The following is a 13,794-nucleotide window of genomic DNA, read 5'->3' on the forward strand; positions in this document are numbered from 1 at the left end:
AGAGAGGGAGTCACAGACTGAAACAGGCTCCAGGCTCTGAGCTGGCAGTCAGCACAGAGCCCGACGCGGGGCTCGAACCCACGAACCGCGAGATCATGACCTAAGCGAAAGTCGGACGCTTAACCGACTAAGCCATCCAGGCGCCCCGATTTTACTTTATTATTTTTTAATGTTTATTTTTGAGAGAGACAGAGACAGAGAAACAGAGAGAGAGTCCAAGTGGTGGAGGGGCAAAGAGTGAGGGAGGCACAGAATCTGAAGCAGGCTCCAGGACCCCAGCTGTCAGCACAGAGCGGAGCGGGATGCAGGGCTTGATCCCACAAACCATGAGAGCACAACCTGAGCAGGAAATCAAGAGTCAGACACTTAACCAACTGAATCATCCATGCGCCTCTGCCCTTCATTCTTAGTGTAGATGTTGGGAAAGGCAGCTTTCCTTGCAGTTTCCTGGGGATAAATGATGGGAAGGTTGGCAGGTTTATTTCTAATTCCTCCTTAGATGTATCCTTTATTTTACCAGGATTTTGCAGGGTGATTGCATCAGACTGTAACTTGAGCAGGTTCTTGTCTTTTCTGTTTCCTGAATACAGAAAATAGAAGGTCAAGTTCGCTGTGGTTGAGCAAATGCATTGAAAATGCATCACTGGTCTGGATTCCTGCACTGACTTTGTTTTTGGTCTAAGTATTTTTTGGTATCTTGCCAGCTCATGCATTTTTTTAAAAAAAGTATTTATTTTTAGAGTGGGGAAAGGGCAGAAGGAGAGAGAGAGAGAATTCCAAGCAGGCTCAGTGCTGTCAGTGCAGAGTCCGACTTGGGGCTTGATCTCATGAACTGTGAGATCATGACCTGAGAGCTGAGACCAAGACTTGGGTACTGAACTGACTGAGCCACCCAGGCACCTCCCTCCTCCTTTTTTTTTGAGAGGGATTGAGGGGGAGAGAAGAGAGCTGAGAGACGGTGGCAGACAGATTGTGCTCCTGTGCAAGCACAGAAGTGGGGGAGGGGCAGAAGGAGGGAGAGAATCTTAAGTAGATTCCACACCTAGTGCTGAGCCTGATGCGGGGGCTTGATCTCACCACTGTAAGATGATGACCTGAGCTGAAATCAAGAGTTGGACACTTAACTGACTCAGCAACGCAGGAGCCCCATGCTCATGTAATTTTAAGCAAAGTTTAAAAACAGATTTTTAGGGGCACCTTGGTGGTTCAGTCAGTTAAGCAGCCTACTTTGGCTTAGGTCTTGATCTTGAGGTTCACAAGTTCGAGCCTCACATTGAGTTCTGTGCTGTGCTCAGAGCCTGGAGCCTGCTTCGGATTCGGTGTTTGTGTCTCTCTCTCTGATCCTCCCCTGCTTGTTCTCTGTCCCTCTCTCTCTCCCTCTCTCTCAAATAAACAAATAAATAAATGGAAAAAAGAGAGGCAATTGGATGGCCCATTTAGTTAAGCATCTGACTTTAAAAAAATAAATAAATAAAAACAGATTTTTATTGACTTATTTTCTCTGGTTCATAGTGTAGAAAACAAGTAACTCTTTTCTTCTTCAAGCCTTCCTTTCTTTTGTCCATAATGTTCCCTTATTCCATTTTGTGGTTCAAGATGCATCTCAGGGCTTTCCCTAAATCCCTGTTTGAGTTAGAGGTCTGTGCCTCATTCTTCATCACATTGTATTGAAGCTTGCTTCAATTGCTTCAATAGTTTCTTGCCGGTCGCCATCTCTCTTGTCTGTAAGTACTGTGTTTTGTTGTTTAAAAAAAATTTTTTAATGTTTTATTTATGAGAGAGGGAGGGAGGGAGGGAGAGAGAGAGAGAGAGAGAGAGAGAGAGAGACAGCGTGAGCAGGGGAAGGTCAGAGAGAGAGGGAGACACAGAATCTGAAGCAGGCACCAGGCTCTGAGCTAGCTGTCAGCACAGAACCTGGCGCGGGGCTGGAACCCACGAACTGTGAGATCATGACCTGAGCGGAAGTCAGACGCTTAACCGACTGAGCCATCCAGGCGCCCCTGTGTGTTGTTTTATAAAAAATTCCCTATTTCCTGGCCTGGCAGAGTACCAAACACCAGTTGGGTTTAGAGTAAACATTTGTTGATAGTAAATGATGCAGGTTATTGATGAAAGACTGTCAAGCCCAACGGTCAAGAAAGAATTCTTGAGCCATTTTATGGTGCAAAATGCTATTTTAATGATAGCACAGGGACAGGACCCTTGGGTAGAGAGCTGCATAGTGATTTCGAGGATATTCTGTTTATACAGGGTTGCCTCTCCTGCAGCGGTACAGGTGAGTTTAGGGCTCCAGGAAATTGAGTTTATAGGTTCCTGGAGGTCTAGTATTAAAATTTTTCTTTTTTTTTTTTTTTAAAGCTTTGTTTAGTTAATCTCCTTACCCTATGTGGGGCTCAAACTCATGACTCTGACATCAAGAGTTTCATGCTCCTCCCAGTGAGCCAGCCAGGTGTCCCAAGATTGTGTTTTTCTTGTAAATCATTAAGACAGCTACAAACTAGAGTTTCACATCCCACAAGACTGTGATCTTTATCAGTTGACCATTTGTTTTTCCCTTGCTTTTGTTCTTAGGCATTTACTAGTGCTTGAGGATCTATGTCCCACTTTAAGGTTTGCCGGCTGTCAACTCTGTGTTTTGCACTCGGCTTGCCTTTTGCTCTTATCAGTGATGACGACCCAAATCATAATAACTTGACAGTCTCAATTTAGGACTACAAAAACAAACACAGAAAACAAAGGAGGAAAGCACACAAATCCTTTATATCCTAATTTGCATGCTATACACCTCTTCAGGATACTTCATATACAACTGAAAACCAGCCTCTGTCAGTAGGAAAACTGTTTATTCTCTTCAGTGGTTTCATTCTTGGCTGACTCAGGAAAACCAGGTCTACTTCCATTATGAAGTCTCCACAGCCCTGAGAGTCTGGTTTTAAGTGGTGGGTGATGCGTTGCCATTTAATGTAAGCGGGCTTTGCCTCCTTTCCTGGAATCCATACTTCTTTCTAAACAGAAAAATGACCTCCATTCTCCGTGCTGCACGCAGTTTTGTCGAATGATTGGTGGCCTGGATGGCTAGAATGCTCTAATTTTGATGCAGCTTGGGTATTTTTACAAGACTTTTCTTAAGCCTTCAGTTTAGTGCAGCAAACAGGAAGAACCTTTTGCTCGAGTAGTTCGCGCTCTGTCGCTAATGTACCAAGAATTTTGGTGAAATTAATTTCTCTTTTACTGAAGAGCTTTTCATATTCTCTTAATCCTTGAAAGTTAAATCACAGATTTTATATTTTGTGTTCAGCTTTTTATGTTCTTAATTCTTGCGCGGGGGGGGGCGGCAGTGATAAGGGGGACTCTTAGGTGAAAGCATTCATTCTTTGTGACTCCGCCTTAGATCTGGCTAAGGTTACAGAAGACTACCCTTTCTTGCTTTGTTTAAAGACACAGCAGTCTAGCGTTTGTTCTTTCTTAAACTTACCATTTGCCAGAAGCCGCACAGATCTATTTCTACCACAGTCTCATTTTTACAGACACGAAAAGTGCGACTCAAGTTCGGCGTCCTGCCTCGGGTACCTCTGGGATTCCAACTCAGGTCACCGCGCCCTCGTCCTCCCCGGTGGCCGTGGATCGCCCCCTCCGCCTCTGCGGGTCGTTCCAGGCTGCATCCAGGCCACTCTGGGGCGCTGGTGGAGGTGCTAGGGTATTCGGGCCTCGCAGGGCGTGAGAACTCCAGGGTCAGCTCCAGCGCGCTGGCTGGCCCCGCGGTCTTTCTGGTTATTCCCATCCCCCTCCAGGACGCGGGGCCAGACCTGTGAAACATAGAGCTCACGTAGCCCAGAGCGTCCTTTCCCCCCCGCCCCCCCGCCGCCGAGCGCTGACGCCGCGCCGCTGGGCGGGGCCTACTGGAGGGGCGGAGGGAGAGGAGGGGGGAGCGGACAGGAGAAGGGCTGGCCGGCCCTGCAGCGCCCCGCAGCGGCCGCGGCCGGAAGCGGTCTCGTCGGCCCTGCGGCGCTGGATCCCTGACGCACGGAGCTCGAGAGCGAGAACGAGAGAGAAAGGGGCAGAAATGGCGGCTCCGCTCGGCTCCCGCTGAGGAGGGCGAAGCCGGTGGAGGGTCTGAGCTGTCGGCCTGGTGCATCGCTCCCGCCTCCCGCTTTCTGCCTTCTCACGCCTACTTCCCTTCGTCGGCCCTACTCTCGCCTGTCCTCTGCGCTCCGCAGAGTCCGGGTCGGCTCGTCTCTCCCGGCCCGGCTCCACTGGCCCTGACTGCCCGGCCGGCGGGCCGGCCTTGCTCGGCTCTCCCAGGCGCGGCGGGCGCTGTGTGGACCCCGTCCTCCTGGCTGGACCATGGTGAACACCCGGAAGAGCTCTCTGCGTCTTCTCGGGTCCAAGTCGCCTGGGCCCGGGCCTGGGCCTGGGGCCGGAGCAGAGCCTGGGGCGACCGGAGGCAGCAGCCATTTCATCTCCTCTCGGACCCGCTCCTCCAAGACCCGCGCTGCCAGCTGCCCCGGCGCCAAGGCCGGGGGAAGCGGTGGCGCCGGCGTCGCCCTGGAAGAGGCCCGGGTAAGAGCGCGGCGGCCCGAGTCCGGAGGCTGGCGGGTGCCGGCCCGGCCGCCGGGGCTTTGTCTGGCCGGGTTAGGGCAGGAAGCCTCCAGTGGAGACCGCTCGGGCGGCTGGGGACCGGGGCTGCGGGTGCGGTGAAGGATGGCACCCGGTTAGCTAGGGCTGCGGTAGCTTTGCTGCTCTGGTTCTTTTGTGTGAAGAACAGGGCTGGAGTCTGGGGGAGAGGGCTCCGGAGGGGAGGGGGTGTCTTTTTAGGGACATTAGTATAGTCTGGCTTCCGTGTCCTTGCCCTGCCTTAGAGGGGAATTCTAGGGGAGCGAGAGCGAAAGGCCGGAGCCCCCGGGTGGAAGGGCTGGGAGAAGAGAAGTGAAAGTTTTCTGCGGTGTCAAACCCTTCTTCTTGTAAGTGTGTCAGCTCCTGCCGGTGTCTAACTCCAGCTTACTCTCAAACTGTTTGGGGGTGGTTCAAGTTGGTGAGGAAGTGAACGGAGAGCTCCAGTTGGCAGCCAGGCAGGGATGTTGAAAAAAGTTTGTAGCTGCTCTGACACCAACTTTAAAAACAAAATCAACGCTATCGCCTCTCCAGGCAGGAGAGATCAAGCATGATTTTGTAGCTGCAGAATCAGCCCGCTAGCTAACGAGGGTTCTACTAGGGACCTAGTAGAGCCTTCTAGGAGAGCTTTCAAGGCGCAGAAGGGGCATGTCGAATGTTTTGGGATAGTAGACGCAATTTCCAAATTGTCTGGTTTCTTGGATGTGTGCATTTTTGTTACGGGGATAGTTTATTGAAAGGTGAATTAACACCATGGTTGTCGCACTATTGCAAACATGACATTCGAAGAAGGCTGGTGATGTAGTTTTTTTTTTTAAAAAAAATGTGGCTGAAAGATCTTGAAATTTCATTATAGTATAAAACTCCAAGCTAGCACCTGTTTTAGCACTTTAAGGGACTTGATAAGTTTGTGTTATAAGATTGGTTATGAATTCAGAAAAGTGTATGGCTTCTGTCTAGCAAGAGGCTAATTTACTAAGAGCAATTTGGCTGGGAATTGCCATTCATTTAAAATGGTCCTTTAAATCCACACCATTTTGTTATTCTTGTGGGAGGGAAGCAGTGTTTTATTTTCTGTGGGGTCTACAAGATGATGGTTTGTGCCTGTGTTTTCTCTGTATCTCCTACTGTTGTGAAGCTAATCAGAATGAATCTCCTTTTCTTTTCCAAATGTATTCTTGAAAATATATTTGGCTTTTATTTTGTCAAAAGTCTAGAAAATACTTTAAACACTGTCCTGTTAGTGGACTTTTTTTGGGGGGGGGCTAACAGATCTCTTAGGTTAAAATAAGAAAGCTAGATCTGAAAGTTATGTAAACTAGAATACTTTTTCTGAAAACTTCTTTTTATAGAGATTATGCCAAATGTGTACAAGCTTATTGGCTTTCTGAAGCTAACATATATTTCAAAATAAAAATAAATTTAAGAAAGGTCTGCTCTCTACATCTAAGTATAAATAAAATATTTAGAGTGTAAGCATTTAATTGTATAATGGTATGAATACCTAGTCTGTTAGGGCATTGTCTAATTCATCTGAAGCAATTAGTTCATCTGTCACTGATCAGTTTGTGGTCCCGTTTTGGAATTCATGGATATCATGCTGTCCTTATCCCCTGAGGAATAAGGTGAGGTAATTTGTCAAGCAGCTGTTATGGAGATGTTAAAAGGCAAGGAATCAATAATCTAATGTAGAAATGAACATTTGGTAGCTTTTAAATTGCTGGAGGAGTGAAAGATATTAGAGGTTTTTCTAGAAGGATGCTAATGAAACTTGTTTCAAGGATCCTTTTAGAATGTCTTAAAAGGTCATTAATAATAGACTCATGAAGATTTACTTTAAAATGTTTGTTTTTCAGTTTTAAGAAGACTTGTCTTCTGGCTGTAGTAGGGGAGAGAATGATCTAATGGCTTTCTCTGAGAAATTTAAAGGATTTACTAATTCTGTATTATGATCGGTCATTTGAAAGAGGATAAGTTATAATTCTGAATTTGTTAAGTTTATGGACTACGTATTTATGAAGAAATTTGTGTATTTTTCTTTGCAGTATATTTCTAAAATGGGTTGATTTGAGTCTGGTAAACTCTCTCAAGTTGGTTTTATGAATTATAAAAAATGAGTACTCTTTCCAGTGTATTGAAGGGCACTCTCTGTGTCTTTGGGGTTTTAGACATTTGGTGGCATCTGTGAAGACTTTCTTGATGGAAAATGGGGTTGTTCATGCTGTTGCTTTAGGAGACCCTTATTTTTGTAAGAATTATATTCCTCTTTATAAGATACATAATTGAGGAGATTCTCCTTTTTCGTTGTGTTCTTTACACTTGATGCTAATCTTCCCTCTCTGCCTCTCAGAATTCTTTCTAGATTTCTTTTTTTTCTTCTTTTCCTTCTTTCTTTATTTCAATTTAGGAGAGAGAGAGAGAGACTGAGAGAGCGTGAGCGCACGCGAGCGCACAAGCAGAGGAGAGGGGCAGAGGGAGAGAGAATAACAAGCAGATACACGCTTAGTGTAGAGCCTTGACTCAGGGCTCGATCCCCCGACCCTAGTATCATAACCCGGACCAAAATCAATATTGGACCCTCAACTGACTGAGCCACTCAGGCGTCCCTCTTTTTAGGTTTATTTAAAAACAATTAAAAAAATTTTTTTAAATTTTATTTATCTCTGAGAGAGAGAGAGAGAGACAGAGAGAGACAGAGAGACAGCGTGAGCAGGGGAGGGTGAGAGAGAGAGGGAGATACAGATTCTGAAACAGGCTCCAGGCTCTGAGCTAGCTGTCAGGACAGAGCCCGACGCGGGGCTGGAACCCATGAACCGCGAGGTTGTGACCTGAGTTGAAGTCAGACACTTAACTGACTGAGCCACCCAGGCACCTCCCTCATTTTAGATTTCTTGGGCTGTGTCTACACAGCTGCTGTGTCTATATTTCATTTGCTTTAAAAAGCCATAGGACCTGAGCTGTGTGTATAGTTTGCCTTTCTCCCAAGTAGGTTATTGGAATGATTTTCTTGTACCCACACTTTTTAAATGTCAAGCAGACTTGTGCTATGCAGTTAGTTGTAATTACTCTCATTCCTGGCTTTTTTTGTTTGTTTAGTGTGTTTAAAGTTTGACCTCCTTTAGGTCAGTTAATCTGATGATCAGTAATTAGCATTTGTTTGCTCCACCGAAGAGTCACTCTCAGCGAACTAATAATTGTATTCACAGACTTGGAAAGCAGTTTCTGAAAAATACTTCAATTCTTTTTCTATTAGGTCTGTTTGCTTTTAGCTTCATCACTAGGTTTTTGTGCTTTCTGAGAAGGTTATATTCTACTCTCTGAGTCCACATCTTAGTTGAGAGGGTCAAAATAAGTATTTTGAGTAACTTTATAGGTAAATTTCCTTTATCATAATTAAAAAAAAAAATCCCCTGGGTCCTTCTGTAGTATGCTCCTTTATCACCCTGTACTTCTTTTCCAACACCCATGCATTTATGGACATAATACAAGCAGAGTGGCTGAAGTTGGTGGTTAAACATGGAAAAGAAGTCTGAGAGCAAAATGTAATAGTGTATCTAATATATAACTCTGAGGTAAGTGGGGAAAAATACAAGTCCTTCAGAGTAGAGCAAGTTTTTCCTTATATGTATTATGAACATATACATACATACATAAATGTATTTATTTGTATCTTCAGTTATGTGGTAAACCATATCCCTTCACAGCCTTGAACCAGAGTAGCTGTGGAGTTCATAGGGTTATCTGTGGGAACCAATTGAAAATGCAACTTAAAAAAAAATTTGATTACTGATCATTTCTGTAGTCTAGATAGTCAAACTTGCAGTTAAAAATTGTTTTTTAAATGTTTACTTTTGAGAGAGAGAGTGTAAGTGGGGTAGGAGTGGAGAGAGAGGGAGACAGAATCTGAAGCAGGCTCTGTGCTGCCAGTGCAAAGCCCGACGTGGGACTGGAACCCATGAACTGTGAACTCATGACCTGAACTAAAGTCGAATGCTCAATCGGGGGAGCCACCTAGGTGCCCAGACTTGCAGTTTTTAAGGTCATAAATGAAATTTACACACCTGTAGAAGTGAATGATGTTAATTTCTTAAGCTCTTTTTCCAGGACAAGTAGTCTTTCTAACCATTCTTTGATAGGCCCTTGGGTGCTTGTCTCTTAAATACCTAATTATGGATAAACCTCTAACCTCTGGAAGCCAGCTGGACAGATGATAGGATTACTGCTTGTTAGGAGATCTAAGAACCAGACCAGTGACTTCAGCTGAGTGGAGAGTGATCCCATCTCTTCAAGGATCCACTTCAGAAAAGTGCTGTATTTGAATAGTCTATTTGGCATTTCTTTTCAGATATGCACAATGAAGTTTCATTTGTGTGCATTACTGGGCTTATTTCTTGACATTTGAGTTTTTGGTCTTGTATTGGGAATATTTTATATTTGTTATGCCTCCATGCTAGGGGAGGATTTTGTGAAAAGTGAGTTATTGATTAAATTGCATCTGGGATTTTTGATTAAACAGTTCCATGAAAGTACAAAGGGGAAAAATCATACATAAAATATTTGTTTACCATACAGAAAAACAAAAATTCTCCTCTAGACTCTTCTAGTAGAGTAGGCCATAAGCTCCATGTGGGTAGGCACTAAATTTTATTTTCCCCCAACTGCTGTATCCCCAGAGCCTAGTGCAGCATGTGATGCATAGAAGATGCTTAATAAATAGTTGTTAATGAATGAATAGCTTGTTAAGGAGCCAGTCTATCTTGTGAAAATCATAATGTTTGGACTTTGAGAATAAAGGATTAAAAAAAGACACTGCCTCTACCTTTAGGAGTGTAAGTATGCACATAGTGTATATGTAAGAAATTATTAACAAGGCAATTCAAATCAAGGTAGGGGCTACATGAATGACATACACATTCCATGGATGAATTCTGATATTTTACTTATTTTTTTGAAATTTTTAATGTTTTTTAAAATTTATTGTTGCGAGAGAGAGAGCGAGCGAGCATGAGAGCGAGCACACACAAGTGGGGGGAGGGGGCCAGGGGGTCAGAGAGAAGAGGGAGACACAGACTCCAAAGCAGGCTCCAGGCTCTGAGCATCAGCACAGAGCCTGATACTGGGCTCCAACTCACAAACTATGAGGTCATGACCTGAACTGGAGTCGGATGCTTAACTGACTGAGCCACCCAGATGCCCCTTTACTCAATGTTTTGAGTAGAAATCTTTGATAGTCTTTAAAGACAGATGGCCATATTTACAGGTGTATCCTGAGGACCTACAATATTGCCTGCCAGACATAGTGCTCAGTAAATGATTTTTGAATGAATGAATGGAAAGTATGCCTTCTTTTAAATTCATGTTGGCAATCTTCAGTTTAGCTCTTGTTGCATTTGGCTCTTCTGCCCATTGGTGGTAGCCTAATGGAGAGTAAATGAAGGTTTAGTTAGCATCTCATGCAGGTGTTTAATGCCTGCAACCCTGTAAGACAGTGATGGTACTCCCATTTTACAGGTAGAAATGGGTTGTCGAAGAGGTAAAGTGGCCTGTAGAAGACCAAATAGGTAATAAGTAAAAAGTAGATTTAATATTTAGATCTAGTTCTTTCTTCTCCACTTGTATGTTTTATGGTCTCATCTGTATTTATCACTACTTTTTGTTGCAGTTCAATCAGTAGTTTCCACAAATATCTGAAAAGGAAAGAAGGGAGCTATTGTACAGTCAGGAAATACTCTGCATACTGTGTATAGACAGATTTTTACTAGACAACTGGAGTTGTGCCTAGGGTTGCGTTGGGACAGAAAGTGGGAAGAGTAGCCTGTGGGGATGTGAAATATAGGATAGCGATTTTCAGTAATTGTTTGCTACCTGATTTCAGGGTGTGGTTGTAGGAAGAGTAGCAGACATGTTGATCAGAGATCATTTTGCAATATTGTAAAGATGACTTGGGGGGGAAAAATCCCTGCAGAGTAAGTCTAGGGCACTGTGGTCGTCTGCAGTAGAGGTGTACTTGTGCTGCCATCCTTCCCCTTGGTGATATTTATCAGTATGTCCATTTTTTAATTTTCTTTTTTAAAAAATTGTTTACTTGGGGTGCCTGGGTGGCTCAGTCGGTTGAGCATCTGACTTCGGCTCAGGTCATTATCTCACACAGTTCATGAGTTTGAGCCCCCTGTAGGGCTCTGTGCCGACAGCTCAGAGCCTGGAGCCTGCTTCCGATTCTATGTGTCCCTCTATCTCTGCCCCTCCCCTGCTCATGATCTGTCTCTTAAAAATAAATGTTAAAAAAAATAAAAAATGTTTACTTATTTACTTTTGAGAGAGAAAGAGCATGCACATGAGAGCAAGCAAGGGGCAGAGAGGGAGAGAGAGAATGCCAAGCAGGCTCTACACTGTCGGCACAGAGCCCAACACTGGTCTTGAAGTCACAAACCATGAGATCTTGACCTGAGCCAAAGTTGAATGCTCAAACCATGGAACCACCCAGGCGGCCCGTACATTTGGAGAATCTATTTTGGGGGTATTTAAATGTTTTATGTTTTATATTTAAAGTGTAAAAATGTTTCATGCTTTAAAACTTCTTGAAAAGACATTATGTGACATATTTATAAATGATGATACATGCTAGTGAATTAAACACATTTAGCGTATTAGTGTTTGTATTCTAGGACCCAAATTAGGATCTCTGAACCATGGGTGCTTCACATAACCGTAAAATGATGTTCTCTGATCTTGTGAGATAAGAACGTGGAGGTCATTCAACCTAACTTTTGGTAGTGAGGCTTGCTAACTGCTTTGTTTTTGCATTCAATCAATCAATATTTATGATGCACCTTACATTAAAATTAAGTGCATTGTGGGCATGCATTTTTGTCTCTTTGGTTCACTGTTATAAGGCTGCCATATTGCAAAAAGTCAAGGAGGCACCATTCATGCTACAGTCTATGTGCATGGTGACCCCTGGAGTTGTGCAGTGCAGTCTTTTTTATGTCATATGTTGTGGTTAACTTCCTTATACAGTATCCCTTGAGGACTTGGTGTAGGAATTTCTTTGAGATACCCAGGAGTGGAATAGAATATACATGTACTGAAATATCACTTCAGATTTGCTGCTCTAGTCTTTTCTTCTAGGAGTAGTTTATAAGGGTTCCTATATCCCCAGGCCCCTACCAGTATTTAGCAATTACCTAGGTTTTTAATTGCTTTTCTTTGATTACTAATTTTATGAATAACTCTTCATATTTTTTGATTTCTTTATCTCTAAAATGCTTTTAATATTTATGCCCATTTTTCTGCTTTCTACTGAAGTTAACTTTTGTTTTGCTTTTTATTTATTTATTTATTATTATAGTTTATTGTCAAGTTGGTTTCCATATAACACCTAGTGCTCATCCCCAGAAGTGCCCTCCTCCATGCCCATCACCCATTTTCCCTTCTCCCACCCCCTCATTAACCCTCAGTTTGTTCTCAGTATTTAAGAGTCTTTTATGGTTTGCCTCCCTCTCCTTAACTGTTTTTTTCCCCTTCCCCTCTCTTATGGTCCTCTGTTAAGTTTCTCCTGTTCCACATATGAGTGCAAACATATGGTATTTGTCTTTCTCTGCCTGACTTATTTCATTCAGCATAACACCCTCGAGTTCCATCCATGTTGCTACAAATGGCCAGATTTCCTTCTTTCTTATTGCCATGTAGTATTCCATTGTACACATGAATTTAACTTTTCTTGTTTTCCAAAAGTATCAGTGATCAGTGGCTTTTAAGCTTCTTTGTATCATAGTAAGAGATACTGTTTACATTATGACCCTTTTCACACCCTTAATTTTTCCTATGTAGGTCTTTGATTTTTATCATTGTAGACAACCTATCCTTTATAGTGCTACTTGCTAATATGCTAAGTTCTTGTATATGTTCTGCTCTAGTATCTCTATTCTTTTTCTTGTTTTGTTTTGTTTGTTTGTTTGTTTTTTGTTTGTTTTTTAAGTATTTTTATTTACTTCTAGGAGAGAGAGAGACAGCGTGAGCAGGGGAGGGTCAGAGAGAGAGGGAGACACAGACTCCGAAATAGGCTCCAGGCTCTGAGCTGGCAGTCAGCACAGAGCCCGACGCGGGGCTCAAACCCACGAACCGCGAGATCATGACCTAAGCGAAAGTTGGACGCTCAACCGACTAAGCCACCCAGGAGCCCCTGGCCTGTTTGTTTCTGTGTCAGTCCCATACTGTTTTTTTTTTTTTACCTGTGGTTTAGGAGTATATCTTAATATTCTAAAAGACAAGTTCCTTCTCTTTGTTACTTTCGACCAACTGAGCCACCCAAGTGCCCCTCTCTTTGTTATTTTCAAAGTTGACTTAGATTTTCAAGGATCTTCATTCTTTTCATAAGCATTTCCAGTTAAGATTATGGAATTCCTCAAAACATCCAGCTAGAATTTTAATTAGAAAATTACTGGAATTTCAAGAGTAATTTACAGAGAATTGACACCTTTGTAATAAGTCCAAGAGCAAGGAACATCACTCACATAACCTAGTCTGTATATTTCTTTTGTGGAATTAGATGCTTTTCTTGTGACCTAATATGCTGTCAGTTTTGGTAAATGTTCTTTGCTGAAGAAAAATGCATATTTTCTGTTTGGTGTAGAAAAATATATATATGATGGAAACATTAGGAGATAGGAAATATTACAGTGTGGATACTCAAATCTCTTGTCCCGTGTTAAGATTCAACCTAACTTTTTTGTTCAAATTCTGGTGTGTATATATGTGTGTGTGTGTGTATGCATACATATGTGTGTACAGATACATATGTATATATATGTGTGTGAGTACATATGTGTACGAATATATGTGTGTATGTATATACATACATATATATGTAAGCTTTTTAAATTTTGAGACAGTGAGAGTGAGAGCACGTGTGCTTGTGTGCAGTGTAGAGCCCAATGCAGGGCCCAAACCCATGAACCACAGGACCATGACCTGAGCCGAAACCAAGAGTCAGACACCCAACTGACTGTGAGCCACCCAGGTATCCCTATGTGTGTATGTATGTGTGTGTGTGTGTATGTGTGTGTGTATTTTAATTTTTTAAGTTTATTTATTTGAGAGAGACATAGAGTGCAAGTGGGGGAGGAGCTGGGGGAGGGGAGAGAGAGAGAGAGAGAGAGAGAGAGAGAGAGAGAGAGAGAGAGA

General features: G+C 43.1%; 2 protein-coding genes across 3 annotated transcripts in view; one reads left to right on the forward strand and one right to left on the reverse strand.

The window, feature by feature from the left end:
• Window positions 1-334: 334 nt before the first annotated feature.
• Window positions 335-4,135, reverse strand: LOC120235824. Its single transcript, XM_039238336.1, has 2 exons — window positions 3,476-4,135; window positions 335-580 (listed from the first exon to the last, which is right to left on the reverse strand). The coding sequence occupies exons 1-2, from the start codon at window positions 4,133-4,135 to the stop codon at window positions 509-511; spliced, it is 732 nt and encodes a 243-aa protein (XP_039094267.1). The 3' UTR covers window positions 335-508.
• A 134-nt stretch (window positions 4,136-4,269) lies between these two features.
• Window positions 4,270-13,794, forward strand: part of ATAD2B (ATPase family AAA domain containing 2B) — a 162,955-nt gene continuing 153,430 nt past the window's right edge. For both annotated transcript variants that reach the window (XM_039238342.1, XM_039238343.1), the window contains exon 1: window positions 4,270-4,560. In XM_039238342.1, coding sequence (XP_039094273.1) covers window positions 4,345-4,560 — 216 coding nt within the window. In that variant the 5' untranslated portion in view covers window positions 4,270-4,344. The remainder of the gene's footprint in view (window positions 4,561-13,794) is intronic.

Source organism: Hyaena hyaena, unplaced genomic scaffold (genome assembly GCF_003009895.1).
Source record: "Hyaena hyaena isolate Hyena2069 unplaced genomic scaffold, ASM300989v1 scaffold_138, whole genome shotgun sequence".
NCBI lineage: Eukaryota > Metazoa > Chordata > Mammalia > Carnivora > Hyaenidae > Hyaena > Hyaena hyaena.